Raw genomic sequence first — 20811 nt, 5'->3', positions numbered from 1 at the left:
GTCTCCAATTTTAATGAAAATGCATTCCTAGAAGGGGCATCTTAACAAAGACTGGCCTATATCAAAACCGAATATGCACACAGTGAAACCTAACCCCAGAGAAAGCTGTGACCACCATTACTCAGAGAATATAGTAGAAACCATCCAATATGATCACAAATGTAGTGGGAAACAAAGCGAAAGTACTGGATAAGTGAAAACAGGGACAAAATGTACTATGGATAAACACTGACTCCTTGGTATAACAAGCACAATTTAAACTCTCTTTGATGACAACTTGGAATCTGATATTGTCTCTGGGTTATCATTCACAACAATTACTTTCAGTAAAGATTACTACAAATAGAGGAGAAAGATCTGTTTATTTATCTGAAAGTTGACGCCATCCTTGGTCCTTCTCTTGTTTCAAAAAGTCAGGTCTGGAAAACATCTTAGAGTACAATTAACCACTGAAAATGTAGCTACTCATTAGAAGCACCTGGGACGTTTGGTATTCTAAAAGCACATCAGATCTCTGAGAGCAGGATGTGGCTGGCAGTTTTGGTGGCTGTTTTTTGTTGTTGTTTTTTTTTTGAGACAGGATCTCACTCTGTCACCAAGGCTGGAGTGCAGTGGCATGATCATGGCAAGCTACAACTTCGGCTTCCTGAGTTCATGCAATCCTCCCACCTCAGCTACCCGAGTAGCTTGGAAGGCAGACCTGCACCACCATGCCCGGCTAATTTATTTTATTTTAGTTTTGTAGAGACAGGATCTCCCTATGTTGCCCAGGCTGGCATCAGTGTTTTTTAAAATACCACTCCCTTCCCCCACCCCAAGTAATTCTCAAGTGTAGCACACTTTAAGAACTATTAGGCTAAGATAAAGTATTTGTCTTTTATCAAATTCATTCATAACTCCAAACTCTCATTAAAGGTTAGCAAGAAGTCCTTCAGCCTATAACTCCTTACAGTTCATTTCACTCATTTGTATTACCTGCTTGACTCCTATAGGCATTTGAATTTTTAACCTCTAATCTAGACTAACTAACTTCTAATCTAGACCAACCCCCTTACAATTAAGAGGAAAACGAAGCACCAACAGGTTAAATTACCTGCTCAATATCACACCTCTATTAATAGCAAAAGCTGGTACTAACACTTAGTATCCTAAGCCCCAGTACACCTTTATATTATTTTATAACATTTTCTCCAAATAAACTTGTGCTCATTTAAATAGCTAAATTAAGATATGACTACTTCCTGGACATGGATGATACTACCATAGAAACATTAGAAAGTAGAGTAATGTAAAAAGAGGACTCAGTAAAGAGCCTTGGAGATGGTGAAGGAAGAGGATTAGGTAAAGAATACATGAATAAGAGAGGAGAATCAAAAGAATGGAACCTTAATGAAATTTGTTCATTACTTCACTTGAGCACCTACTCCCTACGTGGCAGTGTGTACTAGGCCCTAAGGACAGAAGAGCAAACAAAACAGACAGGATCCCTGCCCCCATAAAACATACATTCTAATCTTATTATTCGATAATTAACTTTGCAAATTAAAATATTTTTATCCCCTTGAAATATAGTTTCCAAGATTAATGTATAAATTCATCTCATTGGCCTCCATTAACTTAAATCTACAAAAAGAATGAATTTACTGACATAAATAGGTGCATATGGCCCTATAAAAATATGAATGATGAAAGAGAAGACATTAAAAAAACTAATTCTTTAAAATGTGCAACACTACTTGTCAGATTTTATTATAAAATGTGATCTCAAGAATTTTCAGGCAGGGCGTGATGGCTCACGCCTGTAATCCCAGCACTTTGGAAGGCTGAGGAGGGTAGATTACCTGAGGTCAGGAGTTCGAGACGAGCCTGGCCAACATGATGAAACCCAGTCTCTAATAAAAATACAAAAAGTTAGCCGGATGTGGTGGCAGGTGCCTGTGATACCAGCTACTCAGGAGGCTGAGGCAGGAGAACTGCTTGAACCTAGGAGGCGGAGGCTGTGGTGAGCTGAGATTGTGCCATTGCACTCCAGCCTGGGCAACAAGAGCAAAACTCCGTCTCAAAAAAAAAACAAAAAACAAAAAAAAAAGAATTTTCAAAGGAAAGGACTTTTCTCATTAGGTAAATCTGCAAAACTGATTCCACTACCCACAATGGGTCACATCACTGTCTTCATTTTCTTTTCATCTTATTAAAGGGATTATCATCTGTAATCCCATGACAACAGAATGGAAGAGTACTGAGGAAAGGGCTCTGTAAAACAGTGGGAAAAGTCTGCAGAGTAAAAGATCAAGAGGCATCCCAGCCCCACCAAGTGACCTGGGGAAGTTACTCAATCTCCCTGGATGTCTCACTTTCCTCCTCTCTAAAATTGGAGCAGTATGTCCCAAAGGCTCTGCACAGCAAATGGGATGAAATATCTATCCATCAGATAAAGCTTAACAAAGTCACTACTGTTAGTTCTACACTGGTATGAGAACAAGAGGCTCCTGCCTAAGATTTTTAGTGTTGAAGGTCAACCTTAACAGACATTCTCACTAAACACTGAAAATAAGCATACAATGCTGACAGACATTTGAACCACACTGCTCATTGAGGAAGGAACTAACTGGATAATAGCATCAGCTAAAGAACTTGTAATGATGTCTATTTGGCTGGGAGATATAAACCCACCTTTAAAAAGGTTGTCCCAAAGGCTTGCACAGCAAAGGGATGAAATATCTTCCTCAGATAAACAACAAAGTCACACTGTTTTCTACACTGGTATGAGAACAAGAGGCTTGCCTAAGATTTTTATTTGAAGGTCAACCAAAACATTCTCACTAAACACTGAAAATAAGATACAATCTGACAGACATTTGAAAAGCTTTGAGGAAGGAACTAACTGGATAATAGCATCACTAAAGAATGTAATGATGTCTATTTGGCTGGGAGATATAAAGACTTGAGAAAGTCTTTCTGAAAGAAAGCAATTGCACATAGGCTATATTCAATATATTTTATAAAACACTGCTGCCCATGAGGTGAGAATTGATCATAATATGGGACATTGGGTAAATAAGAAGAAAACTAAACAGGCAATATGTTGATTTATGAAGCTCTATTGACTTATTAGAAAATGGCATTTTAAAAAAATTTCAGCAACCAAATGCAATGGAGAGAACACCAATCTAACCTACCTAAGCAGCAAGCCAACCCCAGCTGGTGAGAGCTCCAGCCATAATCTACACAAACATCTGGATAGAGTTAACTCAGAGTCTTCACCATGTCCCCCAGCAGGGGGTTACTGCTCTTATTTCCATTCCATGTAGAACTTGAGAAGTGATCACCCCAATGCCGACAAGGCTGGCTCTGTCTCATTTAGGTCTTGGCCTAAATGCCACTTTGTGAGGGAGCCTTCTCAACCACCTCATCTAATGACTCCACCTCTATTCAGTGATTCTCTATCACTGCATCTAGTTTGGTTCCTCCAGGGCAGAAGTCCCAGCTATTTGATTCCTAGTGCCTTACATACTGTCTGGTACACTGCAAGAAAGGGATAAAAAGAGGGACAAAGAAAGAGACTTTTCCTTTGTCTTCTGTTACAAAGGGACAGGGGCATAAAAAGGTGGTTCTTCTGAAACAGAAATGTAAACTAACAGTGACTGGTGCTTATGAAAATCAACCTAATAGATTCTTTTTTGGAGCATTCCCTAGATAGAATTGGGAACATATGCTCCCAAGGACACAATATTGTAAATAACAACTAGCTATCATGACACAATACTTTTATTACTATGACCTAGGCAATCTGGGGTCTACATAGGCTTTTGTAAGGCAGCTCAGAAACTTAAACACTACTTAAAATATTTTTTCTTTAAGACAACACGTACCACATGCTAAAAAAGGAAAAAAGAAAAAGAAAATTACTTTACGGCTGGGTGAGATGGCTCAACTATAATCCCAGCACTTCCGGAGGCTGAAGCGGGAGAATCACTTGAGACCAGGAGTTTGAAATCAGTCTGGGCAGCATAGCAAGCCCCTGTCTCTACAAAAAAATTTATCAAATTTGCTGGGTGTGGTAGCATGTCCAGGTAGTTCCAACCACTCAGGAGGCTGAAGTATGAGGATCACTTGAGTCCGGTCAAGGCTACAGTGAGCTATGATCATACTACTGCACTCCAGCCTGGGCTGAAGAGAGTGAGACCCTGTATCAGAAATAAAAATCGTAATATTCCATTTGCTTCATGGCAAGTAAAAATTAAGATTAATTATTACTGGCCAGCCACAGTGGCCACTTTTGGGGCTGAGGCAGGCAGATCACTTGAGGTCAGGAGTTCAAGACCAGCCTGGCCAGCATGGTGAAACTCCATCTCTATTAAAAATAACAAAAATTAGCTGGGTGTAGTAGTGCGCACCTACGATTCCAGCTACTCAGGAGGCTGAGGCATGAGAATCGTTTGAACCCAGGAGGCAGAGGTTGCAGTGTGCCAACATCATTCCACTGCTCTCCAGCCTGAGTGACGGACTGAGACTGTCTCAAAAAAAAAAAAAAAAATTAATTCTTTCCTAAACTAGCTTGAATTCCTCTACCGTCCCAGCCATTATCTATGTGCCCTTGAAAAAGCAGGTTAAGCTCTGTGGGACTAAAGACGTCTTATTCATAAAGAGAAAAATGTAGACTAAAAGTTGACCAACCACCTCCAAAATTCTGTAGTAAGGAAGAGAAATTAAGTAATGAAGGGAAAATAAATTCCTAAGTTCAGCTTCGTCGGATTTTGGTTATTTTCTATTTTAACATTAAGCTAAATGCAATTATTACAAAGTTCATATTTACTGAAATATCTTATAAGCACATTTCTTTACTATTCAGTAAAAGTGTAAGAAAGAAGTACTTGAGAACAGCTAAATTGCTCAGATGCCAAAAATTAGTAAAGATAAAAGAAGAGGTTGTAATTATCAAATCGTGACTCATCAGATTTGGAATGGTGTCTTACATATTAAGAGGTTAAATAAGCACAGAGTTTCAGCCTTGATTATAAGAGGCAATGCGTGACTGAGTACATAGACCTAAATATAAGCTAATATAATTTGTTATTACCATAGAATTCTAGCTACCCACTATTTCTTTTTGTTGGTTTGTTTTTGAGACAGTGTCTCACTCTGTTGCCCAGGCTAGAGTGCAGTGGTGCAGTCTTGGCTTACTGCAACCTCCGCCTCTCAGGTTCAAGTGATTCTCCTGCCTTAGCCTCCCTACAGGCACTTGCCATGACACCTGGCTAACTTTTTTAATTTTCTGTAGAGACAGGGTTTTGCCCAGGCTGGTCTCAAACTCCTGGGCTCAAGCGATGAGCCCACCTTGGCCTCCCAAAGTGCTAGGATTACAGGTATGAGCCACCACGCCCATTGGCTACTCACTAATTCTGTGAGTGGAAAACAAAATACATCAGGGAATAACAGGAACTGTAAAACTTTTAGTGACCGCTGTGCATTCTGTAGACGATACTTTATGCTATCTTTGTATGAAAAAAGTAAATCTAAGCATTAGAAAAAATTCTCTCCAAATTAAATATAGTATTCCACATGATTCAGCAATTCCATTTCTGGGTCATGCCTGAAAGAACTGAAGTCAGATATTTGCAGACCAATATTCCTGGCAGCATTATACACATACCCAAAAGGCAAAAACAACTCAAATGTTTGTGAAGGAATGGATGATAAAATGTGGTATAGGCTGGGTGCGGTGGCTCACACCGGTAATCCTAGCACTTTGGGAGGCCGAGGTGGGTGGAACACCCTGAGGTCAGTAGTTTGAAACCAGCCTGGGCAACATGATAAAACCCAGTCTCTACTAAAAACACACAAAAAAATTAGCTGGGCGTGATGGTGGGTGCCTGGAATCCCAGCTACTTGGGAGGCTGAGGCAGGAGAATTGCTTGAACCCGGGAGGCGGAGGTTGCAGTGAGCCAAGATCGCACCACTGCACTCCAGTCTGGGTGACAGAGCAAGACTCTGTCTCAAAAAAAAAAATTAAATTAAATTAAAAAACAAAAAACAAAAGACGTGGTATAGAAACAACAGAGTATCAATCTGCTTTAAAAAGGAATCGCATTCTGATATACACAACACAGATGAACCTTGAGGACACCATGCTGAGTGAAATCAGTCACAAAACAACAATTTTTTTTTTTTTGAGGTGGAGTCTCGCTCTGTTACCCAGGCTGTAGTGCAGTGGTGCAATCTTGGCTCACTGCAACCTCTGCCTCCCAGGTTCAAGCAATTCTCCTGCCTCAGCCTCCCAAGTAGCTGGGATTACAGGTGCATGCCACCACGACCGGCTAATTTTCGTATTTTTATTTATTTATTTTTATTTTATTTTATTTTATTTTGTTTTTTGAAACAGAGTTTTGCTCTTGTTGCCCAGGCTAGAGTACAATGGCGCCATCTCAGCTCACTGCAACCTCTGCCTCCTGGGTTCAAGGGTTCAAGCGATGGTCCTGCCTCAGCCTCCCGAGTAGCTGGGACTACAGGCGTGCACCATCGCGCCTGGCTACTTTTTATATTTTTAGTAGAGACAGGGTTCCACCATATTGGCCAGGCTGGTCTTGAACTCCTGACCTCATGATCTGCCCGCCTCGGCCACCCAAAGTGCTGGGATTACAGGCGTGAGCCACCACGCCTGGCCTGACTTTTTATATTTTTAGTAGAGATGGCATTTCACCATGTTGGCCAGGCTGGTCTTGAACTCCTGACCTCAGGTGATCCACCCGCCTTGGCCTCCCAAAGTGCTGAGATTGCAGGCATGAGCCACTGCACCTGGCCTACAAAAGAATGAATATTTTATGATTCCCGTTAAATAAGGTACCTAGAGTAGTCAAACTCATAGGGATAGAAAGTACAATGACAGTTGCAAGGGCTAAAGGGAGGGGAGAAAGGGAGTTATTGTTTAATGGGTGCAGAGTTTGGGAAGCTGAAAAAGTTCTGCACATGGATAATACTGATGGCTGCACAACACTGTGAATGTACTTAATGCCACTGAACTGTACCCTTAAAAATGGTTAAGATGGTACATTTTGTGTTATGTATATAAAAAAACATGTATTTTACAAAACCATTACTGTTAAAATCCTTAAAAAGACAGAGCAGGCTGGGCATTAGGGGCTCACACCTGTAACCCCAGCACTTTGGGAGGCCAAGACAGGAGGATTGCTTGAGCCCAGGAGTTTGAGATCAGCCTGAGCAACACAGCTAGACCCTATCTCTAGAAAAAATAAAAAACAACAACAAAAAAATTAACACAGTGTGGCAGTGCACATCTCTGGTACCAGCTACTTGACAGGCTGAGGCAGGAAGATCGCTTGAGCCTGGGAGGTCCAGGTTGCAGTGAGCTATGTTCATACCAGTGCACTTCGGCTTGGGCAACAGAGCAAGACCCTATCTCGAAAAAAAAAAAGCAATCTTACATTCAAATTTAGTATTGCTAAAAACATAAAACATATAAAGGACAAAAATATAATTACACCCAAAATAATATTTCATTACTTTTTTTAAGCCACTAATAATTTCTTTCTTTCTTTCTTTTTTTTAATAGAGACAGATCTTTTTTTTTTTTTTTTGGCGACAGAGCAAGACTCTGTCGCCCAGGCTGGAGTGCAGTGGCGCGATCTCGGCTCACTGCAAGCTCCGCCTCCCGGGTTCACGCCATTCTCCTGCCTCAGCCTCCCGAGTAGCTGGGACTACAGGCGCCCACAACCGCGCCCGGCTAATTTTTTGTATTTTTAGTAGAGACGGGGTTTCACCGTGGTCTCGATCTCCTGACCTTGTGATCCGCCCGCCTCGGCCTCCCAAAGTGCTGGGATTACAGGCGTGAGCCACCGCGCCCGGCCAGAGACAGATCTTACAATGTTACCCAGGTTGGTCTCGAACTCCTGGCCTCAAGTGATCCTCCTGTCTTGGCCTCCCAAAGTGCTGGGATTACAGGCATGAGCCACTAGGCCCAGCTACTAATAATATTTTTTATGAAGCATCCAGTATGCATATATACAATGCTCCCAAATTTCAGAATTTATTTCCCAAATTCTGGGTTATTTTAGCACATGAAAAGGCTCTGATATGTTTCCATATAATTATAGTAAACACTTTATTTTTAATTATTTATTTCTCCCAAGGGACACATTTTTAAGAAGATACAAAATACATGTTGTTAATTCTTTATTTCATATTTTTATTCCAATAATTCATACTCATATTTCAGAAATGCTACAAAAATTTCTGAACAGTTCGCTCTAAAACTGGTCCTAAATAATAGAGGTTACCAAAAGGCTGACAACTAGACAGTTAGCCTCTTGTTCTGAGAAAAATGCAGTAACTACTCAACTGCAAAAGCCACTAAAATGGTGGTTCTAACCAGAATTTTATTTGTCCTGGATACAAGTTTCCTGTTTTTGCTGTTTTGTTATTTATTTATTTATTTTTATTTAATAAACACATAACACATTCTATGTGCTGGTCAGGCACTGGTCTAAGTGCTTTACAATCTTTTCATAAAAAGAAGTGCTAACTATGGTCCAGCGTATCACTTTTTGTTTTGTTAGAGCTTTACTGTCCTGTTTGACTGTCCGAAGGTCTCAAAGATGTTCTCCTACATTCCTCCTCTAAGAGCTTTATAGTTTTGCTTTTCACTTTTATATATTCGATTTATCTGGAATTACATTTTATATACAGTATGATGTTAAGATGCCCATTTTTCCTATAGAGATATAAATTATCTAGTAATTATTGAAAAGTCTATCCTTTCTCACTGTATTACAACTCCACCTTTGCCATAAATCACATGAACTGTATATGTATGGATCTGTTTCTAGACCACTGGCTGATTTATATTTCCTTGTGTCAAAATGTCTTAATTCTGTGTTTTTAAAGAGCATAAAAATAACCTCAACAGCTTGGTAAAACACAGAGTTCTTGGCTCCAACCTCAAAGGTTCTGATTGAATAGGGTTTAGGGTGGAGCCGGAGAAATTCCATTTCTAACAAGCTCCCAGGTGACGCTGATGCTGCTGGTCCAGGGACCCCAATTTGACAAGCACTGTCTTAAAATAGGTCTTGCTATCTGACAATAGAAGTCTTCCCCTACAGCTCTGTTCTTCAAGACTGCCTGAGCTATATCCTTAGCCCTCTGCATTTCCATATGAATTTCAAAGTCAGCTTTAGTTCCATGAAAAAACAACAGAAACAATAAAAACAACAAATTCAAACTGCTGGGACTTTCTTAAGGATTGATTAATTATGTAGGTTAATTTGGAAAGACTTGAAATTTTAAAACATAAAGTCCTCCATGAACAAGACATACCCCTCCATTTATTTACATCTTCATTAATTTATCTTAATTATGTTTTATAGATTTTTTTTTTTTTTTTTAGACAGAGTCTCACTCTGTTACCCAGGCTGGAGTACAGTGGTGCCATCTCAGCCCACTGCAACCTCCGCCTCCTGGGTTCACGCGATTCTCCTGCCTCAGCCTCCCAAGTAGCTGGGATTACAGGCGTTCACCATGATGCCTGGCTAATTTTTTTTTTTTGTATTTTTAGCAGAGACGGGATTTTACCATGTTGGCCAGGCTGGTCTTGAATTCCTGACCTCAAGTGATCTGCCTACCTTGGCCTCCCAAAGTGCTGGGATTACAGGTGTAAGCCACCGTGCCCAGACAGATTTTTAGTATAGAGATCTTATAAATCTTTTGATAGGCTTATTCCTGGGAATTTGATGTTTTTTGACACTATTACAAATGCTTCTTTTCTCTTTTTAATTTTTAAAAACCGTGGTAAAATACATATAACATAAAATATACCATTTTAACAACTTTTAAACACACAGTACAATAATGTTAAGTACATTCACATTATTGTACAACCAGTCTCCAGAACTCCTTTCATCTTGTAGCTGAAACTCTATACCCATTAAACAACTCCCAATCCCCCTTCCCCCAACCCCTAGCAACCTGTACTGCTTTTTGGTTCTATGAATTTTGACTACTCTAGGCACTTTATGTGGAATTACATAGTTGTAAATGCTATCTTATTTTTAACCATGGATTCTAGTAACTGTGGTAATTTGATGAAGTATTAGCTCACTAAATTATAAGTATTTGGTTAAAAATCAAAATGGGTTTGAAAAAGAACCCTAAGAAAGTTGGTGGATTCATAAATCCCCGCTTTCATGGCTGGGTGCGGTTGTTCACACCTGTAATCCCAGCACTTTGGGAGGCCGAGACGGGCAGAACACTTCAGCCCAGGAGTTCAAGACCAGCCTGAGCAACATGGCGAGACCTGTCTCTACAAAACAAACAAACAAACAAACAACAACAAAAACCTAAAAAATTAAAAAATAAAATCCCCACTTTCAGAATTCTTCACTGCTGAAGAACCTCATGCCATTTGCAACCATGTACTTATCTATGAGATGGAATTTCCACCACTTTTACACATCAAAACAAAGGCCAGAAACCACTTACAAATGAGTGATAACATTTGTGTGCCTGTCTTAGGAAAAGTTCTCTCATTTCTTACCTCTCATTGACCAAAATCCATAAAAGGTGACCCATCGAACCAGTAAACTTTTACAAGTATATAATTTTTCATATACTTTTAATATTTTTATGATTGTTGTGAATAGCGAAATAAACTTTAGTAATATTTATTTTATTCATAGTTATAATGTTTTATAAATTAAAGAATCAATTTAGCAATTGTTGATAAGGTATGTAAGAGGATATTTTGAGAACAAAAGAGAGGCATTCATTGAAGATTAAGAGATGCAGGCCGGGCGCGGTGGCTCACGCCTATAATCCCCGCACTTTGAGAGGCTGAGGTGGGTTGATCATCTGAGATCAGGATATCAAGACCAGCCTGGGCAACATGGTGAAACTCTTGTCTCTACTAAAAATACAAAAATAAGCTGGGCGTGGTGGCGTGTGCCTGTAATCCCAGCTACTTGGGAGACTGAGGCAGGAGAATCACTTGAATCTGGGAGGCGGAGGTTGCAGTGAGCCGAGACTGCACCACTGCACTCCAGCCTGGGGAACAGAGCGAGACTCTGTCTCAGAAAAAAAAGAAAAGTAAATATTCATATGATGACGAGCTATATATGTACATAAGAGGGACTTATTATTTTATTCAGCAAGCAATTTCCCACTGTATGGGCATTTCCCTCATGCCCCAGAAAAGTAGCAAAGAAAATTCTGTACCACCATCAAAGAGGATTTAGAGTGTTGTTTCTATTAAAAACAAATTTCCTTTTCATTCTTATCACTACACATTTCAAATAATCTCCTTCCAAAGGTCACTAGGATCTCTTCAGATGACACACAACCAGGCTACTCCTTTAAACAATGAAAGAGCTTTCAGATAGCTGCTTTTTCCACACATAAATCAAAGCCAGCTCGGAGCTCTCCTTGTGCATGATTGTTTGGCTACACTAAAGCCAAATCGAAGGATGCCCACCCAGGTCATACTGACCTCCCAAAGCAAGGAACAAAGAAATACTATAAAAAGCACAACTACCCCTGCTTTTTCATTATCTACTTAAAAAAGCATTCATTTTTGAAATCAGTACCAAATGACAATAAGTTTAAAATTCCAAGTTTAATCTATAAATAATTCTCAGTAGAAGTGGAAGAGCAACCCAAATCCCCTATCCTTGTGAGGGAGGTCATTTAAAAACTTGCTCAAATCTATTTTTCCCTAAATCTCACTATTACCCTCAGTGAAAGGACCCAAATACAACTTACATTCTCCCATCTCCTTGCCTTTGCTTATGCTATATCACTCCATCTAAACCCTATCTGTTGTTCAAGTTGCAACTCAAGTCCTCCCCGAGTGAACAAAGCCTTCTTTGACTGCTCAGTCCTAAATATTGTCTTCCTTTCTTAGCAACTAGGGGATATCTTTATCTGTGCTATCGATTTGTAGTTTAAACTGCCTAGTATTGCTAAGTACAGTTTCATAAATTTATCTGACCTGGGAAGAAAACATCAGAATTCCAACTGATTCCCAACTAAGATAATGAAAATGCCTTTAAAAAAATGATATATCTTAAGCAACTTGTATTCATTAAAGAACATATGTATCTTCCTTTATCCATAAAGCCAAAATATACTGACTGACCCCTTCGTCTGTGACTTTTCTCTTCTTAAAAGTCCTTCTTGATCTAAAATCCTCAAATATCTATTAGTCCATCTTTCCTTCTCACTGCCATTCTTCTCCAACTGTGGTTGTCAAAGCCTTTTCTGTTTCTATTAAGATAATCATTTGGTTTTTCTCCTTTGCTCTATTAATAAGGTGAATTGCATTGTTTCATATTAAACAAATTCAACACCTTTCATTATAAAAACTCTTAGTAAACTAGGAATAGAAGAGAATATCAACCTGATTAAGTGTATCTAACTAAAATCATTAATGGTGAAAAGTAGTCTTTCTCCCCTAAGCTCAGAAAAAAGGGAAGATTGTCTGCTTTCTTCACTTCTCTTCTCGTTGAACTAAAATCCCAGTAGTGCAATAGATAAGAAGATATGAAGAAATAAAAGGTATACAGATTGGAAATTAGGATATAAACTACCTTTATGCATAGGTGACATGTTTATATCATAGAAAAACTTGTCTAAAACAGCTGTGCCCATCCCATTCTTAGTCTCTTAACCTGCTTTATAGTTCTCCTCAGCACTTCGTGAAATAGCTGGTTCTCTCTTTGTCTACTCTGTATTTGACATAAACTCCAGAACAGAAAAGGCTTTGTTTACTGCTATATCCCCAATGACTAGTACAATACCCGTATATATTATTTAGTAGATATATATATTAGCTGAATCAATAAATGAAAAGTACACAATATGTTTTTATATGCCCTTTAAAATTTGTTAACAGTTTGTTAACACTTTGTCAATTCCTTTACAGCACATGTAATAAATAATGAGGAACATTTCCACAGTTACCTAAAACACACATAATAAGATGATGCACATCAAAGACTTCGGAGAATACTGAAGTGGGAAAATAAAACACGCAACCAGAGGACTCATACGACTAACACCTAACCAGTTCCAACAGGGTGTGTAGGAAATAGTAATGTGAAAAATTTATATTACAGTACAAAATAAGCTAGCTTTTTTTGTTTTGTTGTGTTTTGTTTTGTTTTGTTTGTTTTTCAGGCAGAGTCTCGCTCTCTGTCACCCAGGCTGAAGTACAGTGTGGCCCAATGCAACCTCTGTCTTCCGAGTTGAGGCGGTTCTCCTTCTCAGCCTCCAGAGTAGCTGGGGTTACAGACACGTGCCACCACACCCGGGTAATTTTTGTATTTTTGGTAGAGACAGGGTTTCACCATGTTGGCCAGGCTGGTCCGAACTCCTGACCTCAAGTGATCTACCTGCCTCGGCCTCTCAAAGTGCTGAGATTACAGGCATGAGCCACCTCACCCGGCCACAATCTACCTTTTCTTTCTAGCCAGTAAAAGTATTTTATTTTGCCTTATCTGAAAAATAACAAAGGAAGAAAACATCAGGTCTTTATTAACTTTATTTCCTTACACCATAATCCCCCTGAATTCTCTGTAATGAGGTAACTGTCCAGAGAGTCCACTAAAACTGTCCTAGAAGTAACCAATGCACTCTTAATTGTCCAATCCAGTGGTCTCTTCTCTGTCCACATTTATCTCCTGACTGCTCTACACTGTTGAATACTGATGAGCACACCATGCTCTTGACACCTCTCTAACCCATGATCTCCTGGTCCTGCTCCCAGCTCTCTTTTTCACCGCAATCATGTAGGCATAGCCCTCAATTTTAGGCATAAGAGTTGCAGACTCTATCAGCAGCAAGATACATGTGACTTAGAAACTAAAATAAGATTTTTCTCCACTTTATTTCCTGAGGTGGCAGTGTTTCAACATAAACAATCTAAGGCAAGACCATACCAGAGGAAATAATTTACCTGGAAAAAAATGAAATGGAAGAGAAAAAGACATTACTCACTGATGTAAATGCCAGAAGCTCCTCTTCAGTTAATTTATGCACTGGGTTATTCTTTTGAAAATTCGTGCTTTAAATTAAGAAAAAAGGTAAATTAAGATGCATGTTGCAGCTAATGAAATACAATTTTTAAAAAGCAAAGTAAACTGCTATATTTTATATATTTGAAAGCAGATATTTAAATATTATGGGGGCCGGGCGCAGTGGCTCACGCCTGTAATCCCAACACTTTGGGAGGCTGAGGCGGGCAAATCACGAGGTCAGGAGATTCAGACCATCCTGGCTAACAAGGTGAAACCCTGTCTCTACTAAAAATACAAAAACTTAGCCAGGTGTGGTGGCGGGCACCTGTAGTCCCAGCTACTCAGGAGGCTGAGGCAGGAGAATGGCGTGAACCTGGGAGGCGGAGCTTGCAGTGAGCCGAGATCGCACCACTGCACTCCAGCCTGGGCGACAGAGTGAGACTCTGTCTCAAAAACAAAAAAATACATATATATATATATATATATATATATAAATAAAATGGCATTATATACAAATGTGGAGTTTATCAAAGATAAGCATAACAATAAAATGCTGACAAATAAAATGTGATTGGTGTACTAAATGTCAACATAATTTATCTTTTTTTTTCTTTGTTTTTTTTGAGACAGGGCTCACTGTGTCACCCAGGTGGGAGTGCAGTGGCACACACCTGGCTCATTGCAACCTCCACCTCCTGAGTTCAAGGGATCCTCCCAGCTCAGCCTCCCAAGTAACTGGGACTACAGGGATACGCCACCATTCCCAGCTAATTTTTCTATTTTTTGTAGAAACATAGTTTCACTGTGTTGTCCAGGCTGGTCTTGAACTCCTGGACTCAAGTGATTGCCCACCTCAGCCTCCCAAAGTGTTGGGATTACAGGCATGTGACACTGTGCAGCCAACATAATTTATCCTCCTAGGAAAAAAGAAATTCAATATGTGCCACTCAGCAAAGAAAATAAAAAGAATTATTATGACACCGAGTCTTATTTATTAAACTCATGCTAAAAAAAAAATGTTTTTATAACAGCTTATAAGAAGGCAGAACAACAGGCATTCTTAGATCTTGCTGATCCAGGATCAATTACATTATTGGTAGAATCATTTTAGAAAACAATTTGGGCTGGGCACGGTGGCTCACACCTGTAATCCCAGCACTTTGGGAGGCCGAGGCAGGCGAATCATGAGGTCAAGAGATCGAGACCATCCTGGCCAACATAGTGAAACCACATCTCTACTAAAAATACAAAAAATTAGCTGGGTGTGGTGGCGCACACCTGTAGTCCCAGCTACTCAGGAGGCTGAGGCAGGAGGACTGCTTGAACTCACGAGGCAGAGGTTGCAGTGAGCCAAGATTACGCCATTGCACTCCAGCCTGGGTGACAGAGCAAGACTCCATCTCAAAAAAAAAGAAAGAAACAATTTGGCACTATCTTTGTGAACATTCATATATAGTCGACTCAGTACTTCCATCCTAGATATAGAGCCCAGAGAAATTCTTGAACTGATATATCAAGAACGAGATACATAAATATCCATAGTACTACTGTGTATAACAGGAAAAATCTGGAAACCATCCAAATGCCCAAAAGGAAAATGACCAACTGTTGTATAATCATCCAACAGAATGCTATACTACAAAGTAAATTGCAGCTACATATAACAACATGAATCACAGGAATACAATAATGAGAGAAAATAAGCACATCACAGAGGACTATATGTTTATTATAAGATACCACTTTTATAAAGCTCAAAAACAAGCAAATTTAAGCAACTGACTTACAAGCATACAAAACATGAAATTAAAATTTTTTTTAAAAGGCAACAAAATCACAAACATGAGATTCAGAATAACAGTTGACTTTTCACCAGTGTTAGTTTTATTATTAGACTATTCCAAATGGAATATTAAATATTCTTAATATATGGAATATATGAAATATTCCACATATAATTATAATATATATGGAATATATATATGTGGACATATATATGGAATGTAATTCCAAATATTCCATATATTAATTTAGCAAATTTTAAAGGGCATATAAATGTATATAAATATTCCATACATTAAGAATGAAAACAGGCCAGGCCCAGCAGCTAACGCGTATAATCCCAGCACTTAGGGAGGCTGAGGCAGGTGGATCACGAGGTCAGGAGTTCAAGACCAGCCTGGCCAAGATGGTGAAACCCCATCTCTACTAAAAATACAAAAATTAGCCAGGCATGGTGGCAAGTGCCTGTAATCTCAGCTACTCGGGAGACTGAGGCAGAGAACTGCTTGAACCTGAGAGGCAGAGGTTACAGTGAGCCAAGATCGTGCCACTGCCCTCCCGCCTGGGCAAAAGAGCAAGAATCCATCTGGAAAAAAAAAAAAAAAAAAAAGAAAACACTGCCTTATAAAATAGTAACATATCCTTATAATTTTCAATACTGTTTAAGGATTTTATAATGACTATAAATTGTTTATATAATAATTTTTAAATGAACCAATTTTTAGTGTTGGAAAAGAAAAAAATCAATGAATGGAAGAGGAAAGAACTATGAAATGATTTTTTTAAAAACACCTACAAGACAAACACACATGAATGCATACAAGCAGTCAGGTAGAATGAAGTGTAAGAGAGGTGGGGCAAGTTCCAGCATTTCGTCTTCAGGTAAAAATCCAACTCAAGCAGGAGGCCAGTGAACAGCAAGAGTCTAGGGAAGGAGCCTGAAGCTATCCCCACTGTTGTGCCAATCTACTATGTATAAGAATTCACCTTCTCAGGCTAGGCACAGTGGCTCACGGCTATAATCCCAGCACTTTGGGAGGCTGAGGCGAGTAGATCACCTGAGGTCAGGAGTTCGAGACCAGCTTGGCCAACATGGTGAAACCCTGTCTCTACTAAAAATACAAAAATTAGCTGAGCATGGTGGCGGGCGCCTGTAATCCCAGTTACTCAGGAGGCTGAGGCAAGAGAATCGTTTGAACCTGGGAGTTGGAGGTTGCAGTGAGTCAAGATTGCACCATTGCACTCCAGCCTGGGACGACAGAGCGAGACTCTGTCTCAAAAAAAAAAAAAAAATTCTGTCACTGGAATCAATAATGTTACAGGAAAATTGCTTTGGATTTAGAAACAGAACTCTGTATGTGTGATCCATTTTAAAATAAAAAGGAACTGTAGAACTGAATTCAACTTTTATATAAATGAAAACTTACTGCTGCATATATGAAGTAAAATGCTATGTGGTGAACACTAAAGGGTGAGTTCTACTGAATTAAAAGAATAAGATTTTGGCTGGGCGCAGTGGCTCACCCCTGTAATCCTAGTACTTTGGGAGGCCAAGGCAGGTGGATCACCTGATGTCAGGAGTTCAAGACCACCTGGTCAACAGGGTGAAACCCCGTCTCTATTAAAAATACAAAAATTAGCCAGGTGTGGTGGCACATGCCTGTAATCCTAGCTGCTTGGGAGGCTGAGGCAGGAGAACTGCTTGAACCTGGGAGGCCAAGGTTGCAGTGAGCCAAGATTGCACCACTGCACTCCAGCCTGGGCGACAGTGCAAGACTATCTCCAAAAAAAAAAAAAAAAAAAAAAAAAAAAAAAAAAAAAAAGAACAAGATTTTTTTCAAATGCTCCCTTTCTTAAATTGCCTATTACTAATTTAACTGGTATCAATATTATAGCTTTATGGGGGATTCTATTTTGAACATCAATAAATCTTTTGATGACAAATGGGATATTCATTTAGTCTAAAAGTACCTTTCAAAGAAGTTTTTTTTTTTTTTTTTTTTTGAGACAGAGTTTCACTCTGTCATCCAGGCTGGAGTACAGTGGCGTGATCTCGGCTCACTGCAATCTCCACCTCCCAGGTTCAAGCAATTCTCCTGCCTCAGGCTCCCAAGTAGCTGGGATTACAAGCGCCCACCACCACACCTGGCTAATTTTTGTATTTTTAGTAGAGACGGGATTTCACTATGTTGGCAAGGCTGGTCTTGAACTCCTAACCTTGGGTGATCCACCCGCTTCGGCTTCCCAAAGTGCTGGGATTACAGGAGTAAGCCACTGTGCCTGGCCAATAAAATGTTAATTAAAAAATAAAAGAATAACTTTGGAGAAGCCTAGCAAACACCACTTTAATCATGTGATCAAAGTTAACATCACCAGTAGAGGGGCAAACCCAAATCATATTCTACTTGCTAGGATGCAATGAGAATAACAAAACTTCATTTCTCTGAAATCCCAGCTAAAAACGCATAAAGTAGCTGGGTGCAGTGGCTCATGCCTGTAATCCCAGCACTCTGGGAGATCGAGGTGGGCGGATCAGCTGAGGTCAGGAGTTTGAGACCAGCCTGGACAACATGGTGAAACTCCATCTCTACTAAAAATCCAAAAAAATTAGCCGGACATGGTGGTGTGCGCCTGTAATCCCAGCTACTCAGGAGGCTGAGGCAAGAGAATCACTTGAGCCCGGGAGGCGGAGGTTGCAGTGAGCCGAGATCATGCCATTGCACTCCAGCCTAGGCAACAATAGCAAAACTCCATGTCAGGGGGAAAAAAAAATGCATAAGGTGAATCCAACTATTACAAAAAAAAAATCAGACAAACTCAAATTGAGGGAAAGTCTAAAAATAATGGACTTGTAAATTTCAAGTGTCAAGATCATGCAAGTCAAGCAAAAATGAGGAACTATTCCAGACTGATAAAGACTAAAGAGACGAGACATGACAACTAAATGTGACACATATATTCTAGACTGGATCTTTTGCTCTAAAAGAGAGTATCTGGACAACTAGCAAAATTTGAATGGGGTCTGAGAATTAAATGATAGCAAAGTATGAATGTTAACTTTCTGATTTTGATAGCTGTATTGTGACTATGTACAAATTATTGTTGGAAATATACACCAAATCCTTCAGGAATGATACAGTATCACGTTGGAAACTTATTCTTAAAAGTTATTTGTATTGCCCTGCCCTTAAACATTTTTCACAAATTTGATATTATTTCTAATCAGAAAAAAAAGGAAAAACTATTTCGGCCACAGATAAGGTTCTACAGTATTAAAAAATAATCCTATCCTTTGAAATTTAAATATCCTCAAATCTCAAAATAGTCCTTCTCACCTGTCTTTAACATTTTATTAAGAATCTACTCCTAGCTAAAGCTAAACAAAGAAATTGTGCTTATAAAGGAAACAGAAGAATACATATACCAACTCATAGGAGATTTGTAATGTCTAGTCCTTTAATTGGCTCTCCAAGTATTTCCTCTTGATCTTCATAAGCACTACAAAATTCCCTATTCATCCAGAACTCTTGGAACCTCCTTGAATGAAGATTCTCCACACATAAGAGAATCAATATGCAAAGTGTTCAAAGTAGCCAAGTCAGTCATTAACTTACCAGATTCCAAGGATAATAGCGAGCTCTTCAGCACACAGATCAGGCATCTGGAACTGTTCACAATCTGCTAACTTTATGTCATTCAGAACGGTGTCATCATTGAGCTCAAGATTCTAGTGGAATACAAAAGAAAATACTTAGACCAAAAATTAAATTTTATTCATTCACCAAAATGGCATGTAATAGATTGCTAGAAAGGATAAAGTTAACTTACCTTGTCTACCTATGGTCAATAGGCTGTTTCTTGTGAAACACATATTTGGAAACAATTTACCTTCCAGAAATGAAAGATGTGCCATTCTATACCTCAAGAATGCACTAACACTGACAATAATAGGGAATAACAGCTATCATTCATTGAGCCAAGTATGCAAAAGCCCCTCTGCAGATAACTTTACATTTTTCAAATTCATCCTCACAATAATCACAAACAATAGGCATTTCTATCCCTATTTATTGATGAAAAACAAAGAATCAGATGCTTGAAGCTCATCCAAGATCACACTCAAAGTATGTGACAGCATCAGGATTCAAAACTGGATCTTTCTATTCTGCCTCTAAATTCTAATCAAAAACATCAACTTCCCAACTCTGTCTCAGCAATATAGTGCGATCAGTTGACAAATTTCTCACAAATAGCTTGTTATCAATGATGGAAATGCCAAACTGACAAGTTCGTTCTAAAATTTATATGGAAATGCAAATGATCGACAATAACCAAAACAATTTTAAAAATAATAAAATACAAGGAAGTACTTGATTTCAAGAATTACTATAAAGCCCAGACAGTACGGTACTGGCATAAAGACAGACATATAAAGTGAATGGAACACAATACAGTCCAAAATGTTAGACCCATGCATATGTGATGGATTGGTTTTCAGTAAAAGTACCTAGGTGGTTCAGTAGATAAAGCCTTTCAATAAATGATATTAGAGAACTTTGGGAGGCCAAGGTGGGAGGAAGCTTGTGGCCAAGAGTTTGAGACCAGCCTGGGCAACACAGCAAGACCCTGTCTCTCCAAAAAAAAAGTAACTAAATGATGTCAGAACAACTGGATATCCACTTGTAAAAAAAAATGACCCTTCACGTTTATCTCAATCATATACAAAAATTAAATCAAAATTAATCACAGACCTTAATACAGAAGTTAAAACTAAAAATGCTTCTAGAATAAAACATTTAAAAAAAAATATTTGTAACCTTGAGATGGAAAGGCATCAGTCCTTAATTAGGACACAAAAAGCATGAATTATAAGAGAAAAACTTCATAAATTGGACTTCATCAGAATAAAAACCTCTGTTCTCTGAAAACATTGTTAAGAAGACAAAAAGTCAAGCTCCAGATCCAAATATATTGACAAAATATGTATCTGAAAAGGGACTTGTATCCA

The 20811-nt window shown here is 39.0% G+C and overlaps 1 protein-coding gene and 2 long non-coding RNA genes across 5 annotated transcripts in view; 2 read left to right on the top strand and 1 right to left on the bottom strand.

Annotated features, from left to right (window-relative positions):
* Positions 1 to 12996, top strand: part of LOC103876841 — a 60610-nt gene extending 47614 nt beyond the window's left edge. Inside the window, exon 4 of the long non-coding RNA XR_002516596.2 lies at positions 12929 to 12996. This is a non-coding gene — a long non-coding RNA (uncharacterized LOC103876841). The remainder of the gene's footprint in view (positions 1 to 12928) is intronic.
* Positions 1 to 20811, bottom strand: part of TTC27 (tetratricopeptide repeat domain 27) — a 179743-nt gene that overhangs the window by 113872 nt on the left and 45060 nt on the right. For all 3 annotated transcript variants that reach the window (XM_003908490.3, XM_009183967.2, XM_021924742.2), the window contains 2 exons: positions 19418 to 19530; positions 14002 to 14068 (listed from right to left, as the gene is read on the bottom strand). In XM_003908490.3, coding sequence (XP_003908539.1) covers positions 14002 to 14068; positions 19418 to 19530 — 180 coding nt within the window. The remainder of the gene's footprint in view (positions 1 to 14001; positions 14069 to 19417; positions 19531 to 20811) is intronic.
* On the top strand, positions 12997 to 14136 carry LOC110741044. Its single transcript, XR_002516597.2, has 2 exons — positions 12997 to 13082; positions 13902 to 14136. It is a non-coding gene; the product is annotated as an uncharacterized LOC110741044 (long non-coding RNA).

The sequence above is a fragment of the Papio anubis genome, chromosome 14, assembly GCF_008728515.1.
Source record: "Papio anubis isolate 15944 chromosome 14, Panubis1.0, whole genome shotgun sequence".
NCBI classification, from domain to species: domain Eukaryota; kingdom Metazoa; phylum Chordata; class Mammalia; order Primates; family Cercopithecidae; genus Papio; species Papio anubis.
The sequence above is the reverse complement of the archived record's forward strand: the minus strand, read 5'-3'. Positions and strand labels throughout refer to the sequence as shown.